The sequence below is a fragment of the Myotis daubentonii genome, chromosome 3 (assembly GCF_963259705.1).
Source record: "Myotis daubentonii chromosome 3, mMyoDau2.1, whole genome shotgun sequence".
In the NCBI taxonomy this organism is placed as follows: Eukaryota; Metazoa; Chordata; class Mammalia; order Chiroptera; family Vespertilionidae; genus Myotis; species Myotis daubentonii.
The window spans coordinates 78,049,218-78,069,185 of record NC_081842.1 but is presented as its reverse complement, the minus strand read 5'-3'; the positions used below and the strand labels follow the sequence as shown (position 1 = coordinate 78,069,185).

General features: G+C 38.4%; 1 protein-coding gene across 1 annotated transcript in view; it reads left to right on the top strand.

The window, feature by feature from the left end:
• Positions 1 to 1,727: 1,727 nt before the first annotated feature.
• ZPLD1 (zona pellucida like domain containing 1) overlaps positions 1,728 to 19,968 on the top strand; it is a 41,470-nt gene continuing 23,229 nt past the window's right edge. Inside the window, exons 1-2 of the mRNA XM_059686015.1 lie at positions 1,728 to 1,844; positions 17,371 to 17,591. Of these exons, the coding sequence (XP_059541998.1) occupies positions 1,739 to 1,844; positions 17,371 to 17,591 (327 nt within the window). The 5' untranslated portion in view covers positions 1,728 to 1,738. The remainder of the gene's footprint in view (positions 1,845 to 17,370; positions 17,592 to 19,968) is intronic.

The following is a 19,968-nucleotide window of genomic DNA, read 5'->3' as shown; positions in this document are numbered from 1 at the left end:
GTGCCCTCTATGTGTACAGTGTGTACTCAGTAAATGTTATTTTTATCTGCTGAGAGAATATAAAAGCTAGGAAGCATTTCAGAATAATAAAATAACTCATTGTTGAAAACTCCTGACTCTGTGAATCCCTAGGAATGGAAGACATCTCCAAAGTGAAGACAACCGTGTGGGTGTAGAGTCTCAAGGGCACCTATCATGAGAAGGGAGGGGCAGGGCTGAGATACGTGTGTGTGAGGTGGAAGGTACCATTCAGAGACAAGCTGCTCTTTTTACTAGTAGTCGTCCAAAGTCTCCAAAAGAGCAGGGAGGACTTAATCTATCTGAAGGGTCTCCAGGAACTAGACAATGAAGGTGTAGGTGTGGCCAAGCGGGCCCACCATCTGGGTCAGTGATTGTGTGAGCCTTTTTTTAGGGACTGTCCTAGGGGAGCAGAACTAATCAGACATGTGGCTATTCTCCCAAAAGTCATTAGGTCTGTGCCTGACTGTTATGTTATAATGCTGAAGAAAGGAAGCTCCTGTTGAGTTAATATTTGTTCAGACTATTTTTGAGGGTAAACTCATGCCTTCATTTCCCACATCCTCACCAAAGTGACGTCGCTCACCATGAACGTGTTATACGAAAATGATTATTCAAAAACAAGATGTATTTCCTTCCTTTTGCTAAAGACTTGAGTAATTATCCAAGGGCAGATTTTAAGGACATCTAAAACATCATTTTCTCCCCCAAACCTCAAGCTTTTAAAGTGCACTCAATTATTTCAACCAACCATTTACAATTTTATTTTATTTTTGCTTTTTATGCATAAACCAAAACCACCAACCTAAAAGATTATTATTATTATTATTTTTTTTTAGTGAACAGACTACACTCTATGACTAACTTGGGCACTCCTGGAACATGTTTTAACTTTATCAGGCCAATAAAAAGACATTGAGAGGAAAACAATAATTAAATACCAGACTGACTGGTGCTTAAGTATTAAAGTCAATATATGTTTGTTTACTTAATCCACTTTGACAACTTAAAAATATCACCTTCCATTACTTTTTTGCAAGAGTTCAAGGTTTTTGTATGTCTATAGCAATCCTTATTACCCACCAATGAGCAGCCATTGGAGGAACCATGGTGTTGTTCCACATATAGTGCCTTTCTAGTCTCCCTTTTGCTTTATGCCTATGTTTCCTGACAAAATGACATACAAACCAATGGTTTGGAGAAGTAGTCTGGAATTTCTTTCTTGAGGGGAAATTTTTCCTGACATTATTTGGTCATTTAGAGTATTAGAATTCTCTGAGGATCGAGTATTAAGTGTTAAATTTCTCTGCCTTTATGTATATGTGTATTTTCAAGTGCAGAGTTTTCTCCAAACTGGTCAGTTTGCCTAACTATGTTGTTCTAATCTGCCAAATACTAAAATTTCAGTTCTTCCTATTTCTATTGAAGATTTTTTTTTCTTTTACAAACTTTATAGCTCTTCTATGACAAAAGCCTGGCTTTGTTGCCCTTAGCAAACTGAAGCCAAAGGATGAAGATAATCTTGACATATTGTAACCAACATCTCTGCCTTGTTGCTAATAATTATTTCTGATAATCTTTGGGCCTTTAATGACCTTTGCTTGCAGGAATATAGACTGCTTGCCGATCCAACAGTGAGTTAGATCAGCCTCAGTATTTCCAGCAAGTAAGAGTGAAGGCTGGTGGTAACATAATAGGTAACTCTTTTCTAGGTTTTGCAATGGAACAGACATGGCTGCTGTTGCTTCTAACAATAAGAGTACTTCCTGGGTCTGCTCAGTTCAATGGCTACAACTGTGATGCCAACCTCCACAGTAGATTCCCTGGTAAGTCTGAGCCTAATCTTTTCTCTAATTATATCTGGAAAGAGTGATTATGTTTGGAAAGTAAATCATTTAAATACATATGAGAAATGGTGTGGGGACCCCTCTATATTAAGTGGATATTAACAAATGGCAAATGACAAAAACATTTTTCTGGAGTGGTAAATTACATCCACATTAACATACAAAGTGTTCATCGTAGTTAATATCATTATAACAGCGGCTCACAGATGTGAAAAATATTGGCTAGTGGGTGATAAAATTGGGAAAGGCTAATTTTATTCCAAATTTGCCTAATTTATGCCTTTTTCCCCTCATAAGTTAATTCAGACTCGCAAAACTGCTCATATATGCTAATAGATTTATTAGAAGTAACACTTAAGAAAATAATTTTGAAATATTATGCAATACTCAAAAAATACTATTTCAATAAAATGTTGGTCACCATTAAAATACAAGGCCAGTTTCAGAGTGCATTTCACAGCAACCCGTCAGTTTGGTGACAGATAGGAGATTTTGACCATATTGTTAAACATGTCTCTGAGGTTGCTCAAATCTGCACTCAATGAGATGTAAACCCAACAATTCATGTAAGTATTTGTCATTTCATATGAGATAAAGTTATAGAACCACAGTTCATCATTTTCAGATTAAAGGTTTGACAATCTGAAACTACTTTTTCAAGTCTCCCATCCAAATTAAAATATCTTCTACCACATTTTACATTTTTCCACTCCTGTCATTACTCCTGTGTCCAGAACAGGCTGGGGTAACAATACACGCGAACGGAGCAATCAGTAGGTTGTTACATAGTTGATGTGAGATTTCTAGTTTATGTGCAGAGAGGCAATCTGTCTTTTTCCAGAGAAAAGACCAGAGTGTGTGGGAATGTCTTCATGAGCTCAGACCTAGGATGCAGATGTTTGGCAGGTTAAGTAAAACATGGAGGTCAGGAAAGAGAATATGTAAAGGTAGGCATGCAAAGGCCGGTTTGTTAATCGTTTTGAATACCAGAAATGATGCTTTGCTTTGGTTGGTTTGTTTTTACTTTTTTTTATTATGGAAAATTTCAAATGTATACAAAAGTAGAAATTAATAAAAAGAGCACTTATATTGATTATCAGCTCCATCAGTTATCAAAATTTATAAATTTTGTTTTATCTTCCTTATCAATCCATCTCTGGAATATTTTAAAATAAATTCATAACAAAGAATAATTTAAAAATCATTATACTTCATGTGCACATCTAATGAAGTTAATAATTCCTTAATATTATCTAATACTTGGGCATTTTGTTTTTAAAACATCCACATTTATTAATATGTGTCTTAAGTCTAATTTAATTTATAACCATTCCTCTCTATCCTTTGCTTTTATAAAATTCTATCTATCTCTTTAAGTAATTTGGTCATTTGTTTTGTAGGATTCTGACACTCTGGATCTGGTTGACTGCCACTCCGATGTGTCATTTAATATGCTCCTCCTTTCCTGTATATCCTATAAACTAATTAGAGATTTGAGTAAAGTCAGGTTCATTTTTTTTGACAAGAATACTTGGTGTGTTATTTGTGTAATAAAAGTGTTTGTCTTTATTTTATAGGCAGTGAAGAGTCATTTTGTCTTTTTAAACATGCCTTCTGACGAGTTTGAAAAGTCACATTTTGTTGTAAAAGCAGACATTGGGAAAAGTATAGGCATAGACACACGTCAGGAGAGACTAGAGGCAGAGAGAAATAGCATGGAGGCCGTGACAGTGGGAGCGTAGATACGGTGTGGTGGACTCCCACCAGCACTTAAGGACTGATTCCATTTGGGAGGTGAGAGAAGACTAGAGGATACTTTGAACATGGATAACTTTATGTTGATACTGTTACCTGACAGCAAAAGTAGAGGGCCCTTGCATATTTTAGAAAGAAATTTTGGGTTTGGAAAAAATGAACTTGAGGTGCTTTAAGAACTTAGAATAGCAGCCTCTGTTCAGTAGTAGAAAATATGGCCGTGGGTCTAAGGAGAGAGGTTGACACTGGAAACAGCTATGTGAGAGCTGAATCCCTGTGCAGCAAGTGAGCAAGAAATGGGGGAACAGGGAAACTAAAGTTATGAAAATAGACTACTAGCTAAAATCAGTGGTTCTCAACCTTCTGACCCTTTAAATACAGTTCCTCATGTCGTGATCCAACCATAAAATTATTTTCGTTGCTACTTCATTACTGTAATGTTGCTACTGTTATGAATAATAATGTAAAATATCTGATATGCAGGATGGTCTTAGGCGACCCCTATGAAAGGGCTGTTCGACCACCAAAGGGGTCGCTACCCACAGGTTGAGAACCGCTGATAGATAATTTTGGTGGTAAAGGAAAGGAAGAAGTAACTTAACTCAGCTATTTAACTGAGAAGAATTTTAGGATTAGAGGACTAGAGACAACTGAGTATACATGAGTAATGGGAAGTACTCAGAGATTTGAAATAATTGAAATAACAAGGAAATAAAATGTGGAAGAGATTTAAGGTACAGGTGGAGGAGTTAACCTTGAAAAGTGGTAGCTGATTCTTTGATGTAGGAGCAAAGGAGAAATAAGACACAGGCAGAGGAGTTGAGAGATGCTAATTGTCTTTACCTCTGCAGTGAGGTGGGGGGCAGAGGCTTTCTTGAGAGTGAGGGGCGAGGGCCTTGGCCAGGGCCTGAGAAGGCTGTTCAATGCTTTCTTACTCTGTTATGGATGAGAAAGAAAGCCCAAATGCAAAAAAGATTGCTTAGCAGAGAGGAGTTAGCTGCTGTAGTTATATATTTGTAAAGGTAAATAAAATGTATAAATGAGCCATGGAGTGATTAGGAGAGTAAAAGGAAGAATTTTTCATATGGTAAACTTTAAAAATTATGTTAAAACATCTATTTATAATGGTGCCCACTGACCACCTGCACCAAAATCACCTGGGCTAGCCGTTAAAGCCTGGACTATACTACTTCACCCAAAATATGTAGTGGCAGAATCTCTGAGTATGGTGCTTGGAATCTGTATTTTAAATCCTGCAGATGAGTCAAGTACACATTTATGGTTAAGAACAACTGACAGAGTATATTCTATTATTCTCTCAAGTCCATTATTCTAATTAAAAGCTCAGTCATGTGTTGAGGAAACAATTAAAAACAAAATCTTTCAATCCAGAAATCCTCTCCACAAAGACAGTAGAGATAAAAACACTTTTATCATTGAATAAACATTAAGCTAGAATGTGGTGCTCATCACAGGCAATCTACTAAGAGGTTGCAAAGACAGAAAGAAATCTCACTCTTTTATTTAGCCAAGCAGATGCAATCCATTACGGATATGTTTTCAAGTTAAACAATAACAAGACCTGAAGTAGGAGGACTTGACACCACCATTTTCTATGTATAGTTTATCCTAAAATTACTTGATAATTCTGTTAGCATATTGGCTTTATCCAGAGGAAAAATAAAATTCTCATGTCTTTATGAAAGGAGGTACTTTTGCCAACTTGAAGCAAGGATCTCACTGAAGTTAGGCTCCCACCCTCCCACAGGGTGCTTTTATTTTTTTGCTATTTACATTTTCAAGAGATGCTTCCCAGGTTGAAAAAGACATTTCTAGGCTATAGAGCCGACAAAAGACCTGTCTAATTTTCCACAGGATTTATATACATTTTAAAGAGAGGAGAAAGTACTTACAATTATGTTTTCTGATGTAAATTATCTAAAAGAGGGAGAAGTCCTTTCCTTTATTTTCAACAAGGAAAATTAAGCCTCTTATTTTTAATTTCTGTTTGTCTTTATAAATCTTAGAACTTTTAGCCTTGTCTGGCTTAGACAATAACTATCCAAATTTTCTAAACACACACACACACACACACACACATACACACATACACACATTGTTGCAATTTAAAATTTCTATTGAAAAAGAATTTGAAATCCAGATAAATCAGGAATTCCAGGAGAGGCTTTAAGTTTATGTGGGTACTTAAAGGCCCAGTGCATGAAAATCGTGCATGGGTAAGGTCCCTAAGCCTGGCCAGCGATCATGACTGATCTGTGGGATGACCTGCAGGGTGATCCGGGGCCCCTACTGGCATCTGCCTTGGCCAGCCTGGCATTTCCCGTTCACCGGCCCCGCCTCCCACCCCCCACCACCTCCAGTCACCTCCCATGGCTGTCCTGGGGCTTGTGGGCTAGGGGCAGCTCCTGTGTTGAGCGTCTGCCCCCTGGTGGTCAGTGCACATCATAGCAAACGGTCATTCCACTGGTTCTGCAGTTTGGTTGATTTGCATATTAGGCTTTTATTATATAGGATTATTTTCAAGTAAGTCTACTTTTGCAGATCATTTGCCAAGGATCAGAGTGAGCTAATAAAGCCTAGAGGTTAATTGCTCACTCCCCTCTTGACTCACTTTTCCATATCAAGATCACCCTTGATGTCATCAGGAGCTTCGCAAGCAGCTCAGCTACTGAGCAGTGGGCTAGAATGAGAATAAGTCTGGTAAAGGAGAGGGGCTATCTAAATGCAAAGTCATGTTAATAATGAGAGTAATCATCTCACCCTATCTGACCTTTGTGTTTCATGGCATTAGAACTATTTTCTTTAATTTCCATGGCATTTTATCCTTGAGCCAAGGGAAATACCATGGTCTAATTCATTTCCAATTTAAAGGGATAACATTTAATTTTAAGGTTGTTAACTATTGGCTTTCTAAACTAATAGCAGGGAATAGAGATATGCCCAACTAACATTATAGTTGTGCTCTTCCCAGAATAAAATTCAAACCACAGTTGACTTTGAGGGTACCAAGGAATTATTTGACCATAGTGAAATACATAGATAATTGCATTTGACCTCTGTTACTGATGGGAACTAGCTCCTTTTGCAGGGAAGATGACAGTTTATAAGGGTTAATCTAGACTTTCAGATTTCTAAAGAAGTCTTTAATGATAAAGGCACAACCAAGGAGAGATTAGGTTTATGGCATCATAACCTTTGTGGCCTGACACTGTTTTATGGAGACTAACCAGTTATGGCAAACTGAATGTATATCAGTGTTACATAACCTATCATTAATAAGGAAGAAAACATATTGAATGCTAGGCACATTACATAATTCTCTCTTTTATTTTTTAAAACAAGCATACAACAACATTTTTTGAGAATTTTTAATGTTTTTTTGAGGAAAACTAATAACATATGCCAGGGAGCAAGATCTCAAATGCTTTAGAAAATAATAGTTTTGCAGTTTCTTTTATGCATTTGAAATTGAGGGAATGTCAGGAAAGTAAAACCATTTTTTTAAATATATTTTTTTTTTTCAGAGAGAAAGGAAGAGGGAGAAAGAGATAGAAACATCAATGATGAGAAAGAATCATTGATTGGCTACCTCCTGCATGCCCCGTACTGGGAATTAAGCCCACCAACTGGGCATATACCCTGACCTGGGATTGAACAGTGATCTCCTGGTTCATAGATCAATGCTCAACCCTGAGTCATGCCGGCTAGGCGCAAAAAAAATTTTAATCCTTATTTTATGACGAGAAAATTGAAGAATAGAATTTGTCTAATGCTGCCAAGTTAGCAATTGACAAATAAAAAATTAAAAACTAAAAACTAGGACTTTTTCATTGATGCCTAAACATGAATTTGAAATACTAAGTTTAAACAATGATGTATACAAACAAACAAATAATACAATTAAAGATGGGCTCCTGAATAGGTATGTGAAAATTGTTGAACGTCACTAATCATCAGGGAAATGCAAGTCAAAACCACAATGAGATATTATTTTATACTTGTTAGTATGGCTATCATAAAAAAGACAAGAGATAGTAAATGCCAATAAGGATGTAAAGAAAGTTGGTAGAGCTGCTATGGAAAATAGTATGGAGGTTTTTTAAAAAATTAAAAAATAGAACCACCATATTATGTAGCAAATCTACTTCTGGGTGTATATTTGAAAGAAACAAAATCACTATGTAAAAGAGATATCTGCACCCTCATGTTTATTGCAGCATTATTTAAAATAATCAAGACATGGAAAAACCTAAGTGTGCATCAACAAATGAATGGATAAAGAAGTTGTGATATCTATCTATATCTATATCATCTATACCTATCTATATCTATATCTATACCTATGTCTATATCTATATCTATATACATACATACAATGGAATATTATTCAGCTATAAAAAAGAAGAAAATCCTGACATTTGTGACAACATAGATGAACCTTGAGGGCATTGTGCTAAGTGAAATAAGTCAGACAGAGAAAAACAAACAGACAAATACTATATGATCTCACTTATGTGTAGAATCTTTAAAAAACACATAAAAAGACACTAGATTTGTGGTAATGAGAGGTGCGAGTGGAGGGTGAGAGAATTGGATGAAGGGTGATTAAAAAGTACAAACTCCCAGTTACACAATAAATAAGTACTCGGGATCTAATGTACAACATAGTAATGATAGCTAAGTGAAATCTAAAAGCTCTCATCACAAGGAAACAAACATTTAAATGAACACTACTGTTCCACAGGAAATAAAAGAGAGAATCACCTATTTAATCAATATAATTCATGGGTGGGTCAAGCAAAATGAAATGTCTGGGGTTTTTTTTGTTGTTTTTTTTTTTAAATATATTTTATTGATTTTTTCCAGAGAGGAAGGGAGAGAGATAGAGAGTTAGAAACATCGATGAGAGAGAAACATCAATCAGCTGCCTCCTGCACATCTCCTACTGGGGATGTGCCCGCAACCCAGGTACATGCCCTTGACCGGAATCGAACCTGGGACCTTTCAGTCCACAGGCCAACGCTCTATCCACTGAGCCAAACCGGTTCCGGCCAAAATGTTTGGTTTTGTGTTAGGCTTTGCTTAACCTTTGCAATGTTCTGTACCCAAAAACAAAGTAGGAGCAAATACTTGAATAATTACCCTAGGGAATATGTTCTGGACCTCTGTGTAGATAAGAAAGAGCAGTTCTCCTGCCTTCTTCCTCCGTAGTGGTGTTTGGTCTCTCAAGTTGTGAAGAGGTTGCCTGCTTCCACTGTGCACCTGTGAGTGCAATTCCTGCACCCGATGGGGCAGAAGATCTGATCCAGGCAGTGATTGCTGATCACATCCTGATTAATCTACAGTGATAAAGTGCAGTGGAGAGAGGAGCAATTAGTCAGCAAGTTCAGTGATTGAATAATTCGGTCCCTACCCTTCTTTACTTTAATAACAAAGTTCTTTATTGGATGAATTTTTCACTTCCTCTGTTTGTAGAAGCAAAACCCATTTTTTTTTCTTCCCGAAAAGGATGACCAAACTCCTCCATTTTGGGGAAGCCAGTGTGGGTATACATGTGCACAGTTTGCCTCAGTGTTCCTACAGCACTGAAAACAACAGCTTGCATTTGCTAACAAGAAACAGATGTGAAAAACTGAGATGGCAAGAAACCTGTTCAATATAGAGAGGAAACCTGAATTTCTAATCCACTTTAAATTCTTCATCAGCTGCTGGCATTTCATGTAGATAAATATCAATACCCCTTCAGGACGTCTTGCTCTTTTAGCAACAAAACCTCAATATTGTATAAAAACTTAAGAGGAATAGTAACTTTAAAAAAATGAATTAAAGCAGCGTACATAGCATCTGTTCTCTAAGCAGTTTTGTTTATGCAATGCCAAATACTGCTGCTCTCCTCTTACAGCAATAGAAACAGAAATGGTATATAAATTACTCTTTAATCTGCTTAAATGGTATATATTAGTTTTGGGATGTCTACCAGGAAGTAAATCATTTCCATGTGAGGTTTCTATGGCAATACAAAGTGATTCGCTCCAGCATGCAAAAAGGCTCCTCCTATTAGATTGGGGAGATTTTGGTTCATACTGTCAATTTTAAACCAATGCTACTATGAACTATGGATACAGGTGCAATCATATGTATGCGGATACCTGCATCTGAACTGCACAGAGCCTCACAATAGACTCACCTACCCTTCCCCCATGTCTCTGACCATAGTTTCAGAGAGTTCCCTGGGCATGGCTGCCCTTTGAAATGGACTATCTCCTTCCTTCCATTATTAAACTGCTATGGTTTGTTGAATGGAATAGAGGTGGGGGTAGGAGAAGACAAATCCTATTCCCAATTTTGTTTCATACATTGCCACTTGAACACTAGAATGGACTTATTTGGGCTAAGCCTCACAGCATTTTTCATGAATCTTTATTCACTGAGGTTCAAATCAACTAGTTCCTCAGATAAGGAAGAAATTCAGGTGAAACACATCCATCTGCTTCAAGCCTCATTCTCTCTTGTCTCTCTCCTATCCCTTATCCATATAAATTTCTCCCTTATAAGCATGTGAGTCATACAGTTTTATAATAGACTAGGGGCCCGGTGCACGAAATTCGTGCACTGGGTGTGTGTGGCGGGGGGGGGGGGGGGCGCGGGGAGTGTCCCTCAGCCCAGCCTGCCCCCTCTCACATACTGGGAGCCCTCAGGCGTTGACCCCCATCACCCTCCAATCGCAGGATCGGCCCCTTGCCCAGGCCTGACCCCTCTGACAGAGGCATAGACCCCCATCACCCTCCGATCGCCTGATCGGCCCCTTGCCCAGGCCTGACGCCTCCGCCAGAGGTGTCAGGCTTGGACAGGGACCCCCATCTCCCCCCCAATCACTGGCTCTGGCCCCCACCCAGGCCTGAGTCCTCTGGCCCAGGAATCATGCCTGGGCAGGGGACCCCCATCTCCCTCTGATCAGTTGCTCCACCCCCCGCCCAAGCCTGAGGCCTCTGAGCCAGGCTTCAGGCCTGGGCAAGGGCACCATCATATCCCCCCAATCCCCGGCTCCGCCCCCCACCCAGGCCTGATGCCTCAGCCAGAGGAGTTGACCCTCATCACCCTCCAATCACCAATCACCAGATCGGCCCCTTGACCAAGCCTGAGGCCTCCAGCAGAGGTGTCAGGCCTGGGCAGGGGACCCCCAGCTCCCCGCGGTTGCAGGCTCCGCCCCTGCCCAGGCCTAACACCTCTGGCCTAGGCGTCTGGCCCGGGCAGCGGGGACCCGCAGTGGCAGCGGCCCCGCGATCGTGAGCTCCGCTTTAGGCCCAGGCAAGGGACCCCTAGCTCCCGGGACTGCCAGCTTCGACCGTGCCCAGCTCCCATCGCTGGCTCCACCCCTACTTCCTGCTATCACTGGCCAGGGCGGCAAAGGCACCTGATTCTCTGATCATGGCTGGGGGGCAGGGCAAAGGCGGCCCCAGGACCGCCTTTACCCTGCCCCCCAGCTCTTAGCTCCCCCCTGGGTTTTCGATCACTGTCAGTGGCAGGGGGCTTCTTCCTGCTTTCCCTTTCGCCTCCCTGCATTGTGCCTACATATGCAAATTAACTGCCATCTTGTTGGCAGTTAACTGCCAATCTTAGTTGGCAGTTGACTTCCAATCTTAGTTGGCAGTTAACTGCCAATCTTAGTTGGCAGTTAATTTGCATATAGCCCTGATTAGCCAATGAAAAGGGTATCGTCGTACGCCAATTACCATTTTTCTCTTTTATTAGATAGGATAATAGGTATTCGGTGGGAGTATTTAATCTCACCAGACAGAATCTACCTAAGGGTTAGCTTCTGCCTAGTCAAAATATATAGTTGTGATTAAGGAACTTAACTGGTTAAATAATAGAGGATACTTTGGCTTTACCTGGGAGCCTGTGAAGAATGCACCAATCAGGTCCCACACAGATCTACTGAATCAGAATATGCATTTTATTATTTTTTTACTTTTTTAAAAGTATATTTTATTGATTTTTTACAGAGAGGAAGGGAGAGGGATAGAGAGTTAGAAACATTGATGAGAGATAAACATTTATCAGCTGCCTCCTACACACCTCTTACTGGGGATGTGCCCGCAAGCAAGGTACATGCCCTTGACCGGAATCGAACCTGGGACCTTTCAATCTGCAGGCCGACACTCTATCCATTGAGCCAAACCGGTTAGGGTCAGAATCTGCATTTTAATAAGACTCTAGTAATACATATGCACAGTAACATATAAAAAAGTGCCTGTTAGACATGGTACTCATAATGATTTGTTAGCTCTGTGTTACAATATAGCCACGGTACTCATGTCAGTCTCAGAGGCTGTCATGCACTTTCTTGCTACTAATGACAATATGGATTAACAAAACTATCACTATTAAGGGGAAATGATTAAAAAAAACTCATTAATAATGAGGGAAGATAATTAGTCTCTAAGACTAATGCATTTAAAAAAGGTTAAGTAATTAAACAAATAATTAAAATCCATTATATTCATATTATTTAACGGGTTGAATTTTCTTAATTAGAAGTCAGAATGTACCTGACATTAAGGATTTGAATTTTCATCTAAAACCCTGAAAACAGGAATCATCTCAGGCAGTTGGCAGAATACAGATAGGAAATACGAATTATAGATGGACAGTCTAGACAAATCCCTATTAATTGTGCACATTTTTTGTCTGTGAATCTTAGGACTTAATATTAAAAAGTTAGAAAGCATGCATGCTGTTTGTGAAAGAATTGAATCAAGTATATTTTAATAAACATTTGCTGGGTATTTCTTAGGCACTCTGGGGAAACTCGGAGCTTTCAATGAGTTCATAATTTAGCGAGAAAGTAAATATTCATTCCTAGATATAATATAAGCAATATAGTAGACTCACAGCTAAAGTGATATGGGAGAATCATTATGTTCCATCAGGGAAATGAGGGAAAGTTGCATTAAAGGACAGTGTAGATACAATTTTTTTGTTCTCAGCCTATTTCTCTTCTTATCTAAGTGCTCTCTTGGGCAGTTCATCGATTGTTATTGCTTATTATTGACATCTTGAGTATTTGGTGATTCTTAATTTTATATTTTTTACTCTGTTCTATTATCCAAATATTAGACTCATATTTCCTACTACCTGCGGTATATTTCTGCTTGAATGTCCCATATGTACCCCAACATCTCAAAAACTGAGCTTATCTTTTTCCTTCCTGTATTCCTTACTTCAGGAAATAATCCACTCAGTCATGAAAGCTAGAAACCTGAGTATCATTTTGACATCCCTTTTTCTTAATGCCATCATTTATTCAACTTTTTATAAAATTTAGCCAGTTAGAACTATCTTATTTTTTCCCCAACAATTCTTTCCAAATGCCTCTGTTCTACCAAACATGGTTGTATATAACATGGTATACAGACCTCTATTGTATCATTATCAGGCTGCATTATAATCGTCTGGCTTTCTTCTATCTCCTTTATTCAACCATAAGCTCTGTGCAGTGAAGGAACCTTGTTAATGTCTTTATCTTCAGAGTCCAGCACAGAGACTGACACATAATATGTAAACAGTATATACTTTGCTTGAATTTGTTGTTGGCATGGAGTAGCATGTAGTTTAGATCTTGAAATAAGTAGAACTTAATTAAAGGGGTGGCACTGATTTTGTGTTTTCAACTCCTCTTCCTGTGCAGCCCATCCTTTTTTTAATATTATGCACTGACCCCCAAGATTGATTTTTATACAGAGTTTTACATTTTTATATAATTGGTGAGGAAACATTTTGAGCCACTGCACTGCAGTGCTAACTACAAGCCGACGGCCAAATTTGGGGCTGTTACCATGTTTGTTTGTATTGCAGGATATATGTGTGTAAATTATTTGAATAATTGCAATGATCTGCACTCTTATTATTCCAGGTAATAATAAAAAATGTTAAAATAAATATTCTGACATTAGTGAAAGGAAATGTTCTCAAAGTTGAAAGTCATTCAGTCTATCACCAGCTAGGAATACTTAGCCTCATTCAGATGCTATTAGTTTTAAGCCAGTTGAATATACAATTGTTGAGAGAGAAAAAAACACAAAGTCAGATATACTTATTAGATATGTGAATGATATGCTGCAAATATATTGTCAGTAATTATGTCTAAAAGGAAAAGTATAATTAGGTGTTCTAGGAATGGAACTTTATTGTGGATAAAGAAGTAGAGTGATATTTTTAAAAATCTTTATTGTTGAGAGTATTAGAGATGTCCCCTCTTTTTCCTCCAAGAATTGGATCCATCCCCTCTTAACTCCCGTTTACATGGCAACCATATTCTATGAACCCCTAATCAGACACCTTTTTATACATAGGTAGATGGTTGACAGTGTGACAGTATATTTAAAATGTAATAATTTTAGATAATCTGAGACAAATACATTGCCTGATTCATAGGTGAGAGGAGTGCAGAACATTTCTTTAATCTGAATTCAACTATATACTGTATTTTTAAAATTTCTATGTAAAGGTTGGCTTGGATAAAATATCAAGGGGAAAATGCCATTTGGCAACATAATGGCACATAAATTCTGTAAGCAGGACTGCCATCATAGGCATATTTGGTATCTTTAAACACAAAACACTAAAAATCCAGCGTCTAAAGGCATTTATTCATTGATTTTTTGTTGTTGTTGTTTAATATTGGGTTGTTTAATATTCAAGTATTGTCCCAAGGGATGTCACAATTCAGGCCAGGGATTAAACAATAAGAAGGCTTAAAAATGTAATTATTGAGAGAGACTGTTATTCAGTATCTCAAAAACAATTATCTGCCTTTGTCAGAAATTGCCCATTGGCGACTTGAAATAACTCCCCCCTACCCAGAGCCTCACAAATGGACAAATTGTGCTGAATGGATGTCTTTAGTATCTACAATCAGAAAAAAATATGTTCCTTGGGAGAGGCAGTGAAAAGTCTTTAGAAAACTGGGTTAGGATGGATTTGAACAGATCTCTTTTCTTACACTGTAAAAAGCCTTCAGTTTGTTGTCGTATCGCCATGTGGGATCAGCCTGTAGCAAATTCAGTTCCATTGCAGGGGCTACACCTCTTCAGTGACAAAGCAGAAAAGAGAAGGGAGCTCTACATCTGGACAAAGTAATCACTGCCATTTGTAAAGCTATTGTAAACATCAATGAATTCCTCTGAATTCACATACAATACCATACAGTTCTCAGGGCACATCTTGAAATTTTAACATGAACATATGCTCATGCAATCACTACCCAGGTTAAGATAGAGAACATTTGCATCACCCCTTAAATTTTTTCGTGTTTTTTCTATTCTAGGCAGCTCCATTCCAGGAGGTAACCGCTATTCTGGCTTCTATCACTCTTAGTAATGCTTTTAAATAATTGAGAGAAGTTCAGTGAAACAAGTGTAGGGAGCAAGGGGAATAGTAAAGAGAGGGGAATGCAGAGGCAGGTGGGTGGCAGAGCATAAGATCACGGAGAGGCTTGAGAACCAGGTTCAAGATGTGAACTTTCGACCTAAGTGAATAAGCTATGGAAGATCTGAGCAAAGAGGTGAGATGATTGGATTCATGTATTAATGGCTGTGTTAATGAGAGGAGTTAAGAGTGGAAATAAAGGGACCAGATAGTGAGTTGATGTAATATTCCAGGGGGTAAGGTAATGGTAGCAAGGGCCAAGGAATATCCTGAGGATGGAGAAAAATCAATAGATTGAAGATACATTTTGAAGTTAGTAGGCATTCACTAAACCTTTGTTATAATTAACTCTATTCTTTAGTAAAAAGCATCATTTAAAAGCCATGTTGGCATTAAAACAGTTAATGTTGCTGAAGGCTAATAGAAATGCTGTCTCAACTGAGAGTTGTAATTATTTTTTCTATGTTAATAGAGTGTACATAATGAATTCATTTTCCTTTTCTACCTACAAGGGGAATATTGCTTGGAATTTTCCATAATAACTAGCTGAATATTGCCTTTTGGACACGAAAATAAGATTTTCTTTGTTTTGTAAAGAGTTTAGAATTATTATCAAGCCTAGGAGTTTCCATATTGACTTATTCACATTGCCAGCAAAGAAATATGCCATTGGACACCTTTACCCTTATATTAGAATTGAAGTATTTAAGGAAATTCATTCTATGCCAAAAAGCCCTGAATAACATTTACCTTTCCTTAGGTGAACATCCTATCATTTAACTAAAATATTTTTAACTTACTTGTTTTCTTTTTTTGAACAATCAATTGCATTTCTCCACAGAGCCTGTTCTGATTTTGTTTGTGTTCAGAGTCTGAAAACCTGATGCATGCTTTGGATTCTTTATCCAAGTGTAAAATAGAGTGTTCAAAGTGGCAATGTTACTGCATTAATTTCCTAGAGCTGCCATAATGAAATGCCACAAGTGGGGTCATTAAAACATTGGAAGTGTATTGTCTCACAAATCTGGAAGTCAGAAGTCCAAAATCAAGGTTTCAGCAGAGCTATGCTTCCTCTGAGACTCTGAATATAATCCTTCCTTTCCTCTTCCTAGCTTCTGGTGGTGGTTTGTTGGCAATCTTTGGCACATTGGCTTATAGAAGCCAATTCTCTGTCTTCACATGATGTTCCCTCTGTGTTTCTATCTCTTCACATGGCATTCCTTAGGACACCAATCATATTGGATTAGAGATCACCCTACTCCAGTATGACCTTAGCTAAACTACTTATATCTGAATAACCCCCTTTCAAAATAAGGTCACAATCTGAGGTACTAGGGCTTAGGGCATCCTTGTACCCCCCTTTTTTTTCTGGATGGAGGGCACAATTCAACTTTTAACATTTACCAAAACCAATAAAAGTAAATGCCTTTGCTTCTGGCAAATTACCTTGCAGGAAACCTCTTCATTTTCTACATATATTTTCTTCATTACAAGTAGAAAAATAACTAGAGATATGAAAAGTGTGTGTGTGTGTGTGTGTGTGTGTGTGTGTGTGTGTGTGTACCTCTACAAAACTAGAATGGATCTCATCACTGCTAACCAACAGTTATGGAAAACTGCAAATTGTGTTTAACATTTCCATACCTAGTTTCTTTTATTGAGGCATAGTGATTGGCAAACTTTTCTTTGACTAGGCTATGCATTTCTTTGCTATATCAGAACACTATTTTTTTGATTTTATTTCTCTATTGGTACTTAATATAGGTAAAACAAAATGGAATTCTAATGGATGGCTTTTGTTTCTACATCCTGGATAACATAGGTTACAAAATATCAAAGTGCTCAACAATTTTGGTTTAGGATGGATTTTAACTGTTTCTTCCTTATGACGGGAACATGCATCATGTGGTGAGCCTCACTATTCTAGACAGGAGACCTGAATAATTCAGTTACTTTAGTTCTGGATTTCCTCAGTAACCTGATTTTTTTTTCTACTAAATTCTCTAGTCATTTGATATCACTCAACCAACATTTAATGCACATCTTCTATGAGGGAAGCAGAGATGAACTAATCTCTATACTTACACATCGCTCCCTGAATAACTAAATCAAAGATTGTTTTTCCTGGCTCCTTTTCTTCTATACCTTTCCCATTGGATTATGGTGTATTCAAATACAGGAATGAGTTAAACAGATTGAGAGGGCAAATAAATACATCAGGGAATGTTAAAGTCATTCTTGTATCCTCTACTGTGCTTTTATGACTTATATTTGTTTTTTTATGTATTTTTTATTTCAGCTGAAAGAGACATCAATGTCTACTGTGGGGTTCAGGCCATTACAATGAAGATTAATTTTTGCACAGTACTTTTCTCCGGTTATTCTGAAACAGATCTTGCCCTGAACGGAAGGCATGGGGATTCCCACTGCAGGGGGTTCATCAATAACAACACCTTTCCTGCTGTGGTTATTTTCATCATCAATCTCAGCACCTTGGAGGGCTGTGGCAATAACTTAGTGGTAAGATTCCTGTAAAATAGTGTGCTAGGTTTGAGGTCATAACTGAAAAAAAAAATCCCATTCCATGAAATAACCAGAAGTTCAATCTATCTTTCAAGAGAAAATTCCAATAAAGCTGAACAAATCACTTTCCTTTGCCTGCTTGAGGCATCTGATCCCAAACATACAATTTTATTTTTCAAAAATGGTTTTCTTTATTGTAGCCGGGCAGTTGAGGGGCCGGAGATGGGCTGTGCTACTCTTAGCAACATTATTTTGTGTGAGTGACATTGATGAATATTTCTCTCCAGTTTGTCATTAGCTACATTCCTCATGCTTTTTATGGAAGCTTCTTATCATTCAGAAATTATTTGTTCCAGTGAATTTGGCAATGAATCCCTTGGCCTATTGCTTCTTAGTGACCTCATTCAGAAAGAAAGATGAAGGATAGAAGGGAATTTTTAGAATTGCCTAAGTTTTTTGTTTGACATTGAATAATTCACACCAATGTTTTGTAAAAGAGGTCTGTCAGCATATCCAGTGTGAAATTCTTCATTATGTGGGACTGTCCTTTGAATTTCATAATGCCTATCATTCCCAATCTTACCCATGAAATCCCAGTTGCACTCTTTCTAGTCATTGCGAATATCAAAACATCACTTCAAATATCTCCACCCAGAATAAGAACTACTAGTATGAGTCTATGCTATCCCTTTACTTATTCATGCATTGAACACCAAAAATAGAATTGAATAAACCATTGACTCTCCTGGGAATTAAAATTAATTGAAGTAAAAATGTTATGATCTGGGGAGAGTTACACTGAGATTCCTTTTGTACTGTTTTTTTTTCATTTTGCTTATTTAAATAAAATATTATTGATAAATCCTAGCAAAGACAAAAATGAACTATGATGAGCAAGGTCACTTAGCCTAGTGAAGAAAGAGAAACTGGCTTTTCCTCTTCACAAATTATTGTTTGGGATTACGGGGGAGGCTTGTGTATTCTGAGGGTAGTTTCTAAGACTTGGTGAGAGAGGGCGACAGGAAAAAGAGAGTCCTTTATCTTTTCCCTGGGGTCAGTTAGAATATTGTGCCCATGACCATCCCAAGCCTGCAGCTTGAGTATTGTTGACTCTTTATTAAAAACATTTATTCATCTCTCTGAGTTGTGTGCAGAGAGGTTATTAAGTGGCCTAAGGGGCAGTGGTGCAGGTTGATTATTACATGTCTGTTTCCTAGTGGAGAGAGCAAGCCCATGTGGAGAGCAGCAGCCATTTCTCTCCCCCCTACCACACCCCAAGGCCTTCCTTCACTAAGCTTTCTTCTCTGGATTGGTCTCGCCCTACTGCCTACAAAACAATTCACTTGGAATTCCAGGCAAAACATGTGTGTGTGTGTTTCACAGATGGAACTGGTATGTTTAGCGAGGGGTCAGATAAGTGGTGAGAAGAGAGGAAAATTTGCTTATTTTCTGTTTTTGTCTTTGATGTCACCAGCGTTGGAGTGTATTCCAAGGATAATCCTTCATGGGAAAAATTAACTAGACTAGTAATTACTTGAATTGGAATCAAAGTGTTCATAATGATTCTGGCTCTGTTCATGAATTATTAGCACATTAGCTCTGCCCACGTGCTCCTAGGATCATGTATACCTAAAGTTTATCCTGTTGCCCAAAATTAAGTATTACAGGTCTCCATAATATCTGCTAAACATACTTATTGAGTGTCATATAGGTATTTGACATAGTGAAAGAGGCTGCATTCCTCTATGGTATTAGGAAGATCAAGAACATTACCTTATTAATATTATTCTTAATATGGTATGGCAGTTCTTAAATTTTAGTGGGATTGGAAAATACAGTGAAAGCTCCTCAGTCCCAGGAAAATACACACATGGCCTATACTTTTGGGAGTTCATGATCCCCCTGAAACCCATGTATGAACTATTGCCCTGGAAGGAGATAGAATCTGTATGTACCGCAGAGGAAGACTGGCTGGGAAGATCGACACTCAGAACATTTGTGGCCTTACATTATTTCTTTAGAATTTATCGTGGGGGCCCCAAGATGCCAGCCTCACTGTGCTGTGCTGAAGATGTGAAGGTGAACAAGGGCGTGTGACTATGGCTGAGCAGACTGCCAAGTCAGGAGGCTGCTCATGCACTGTGACCACTGCTATGATGGAGACAGGCATTGCATGTGCTGTGGTGGGGGCGGGGGTGTCAGAAGTTTCCTAGGGAAGATGAGATGCAGGGCAGGATTAGGATATGTCATGGTGAAGTGGGGAAAGAGGAGGCAGAGGAGTCCGCACAAAGCCCTGAGCAATAAGGGCCTATGGGGCTGGGGCATTACTATTAACCAAGAGTGGGAGCCAGGAGACATGAAGCTAAAGTGGAAA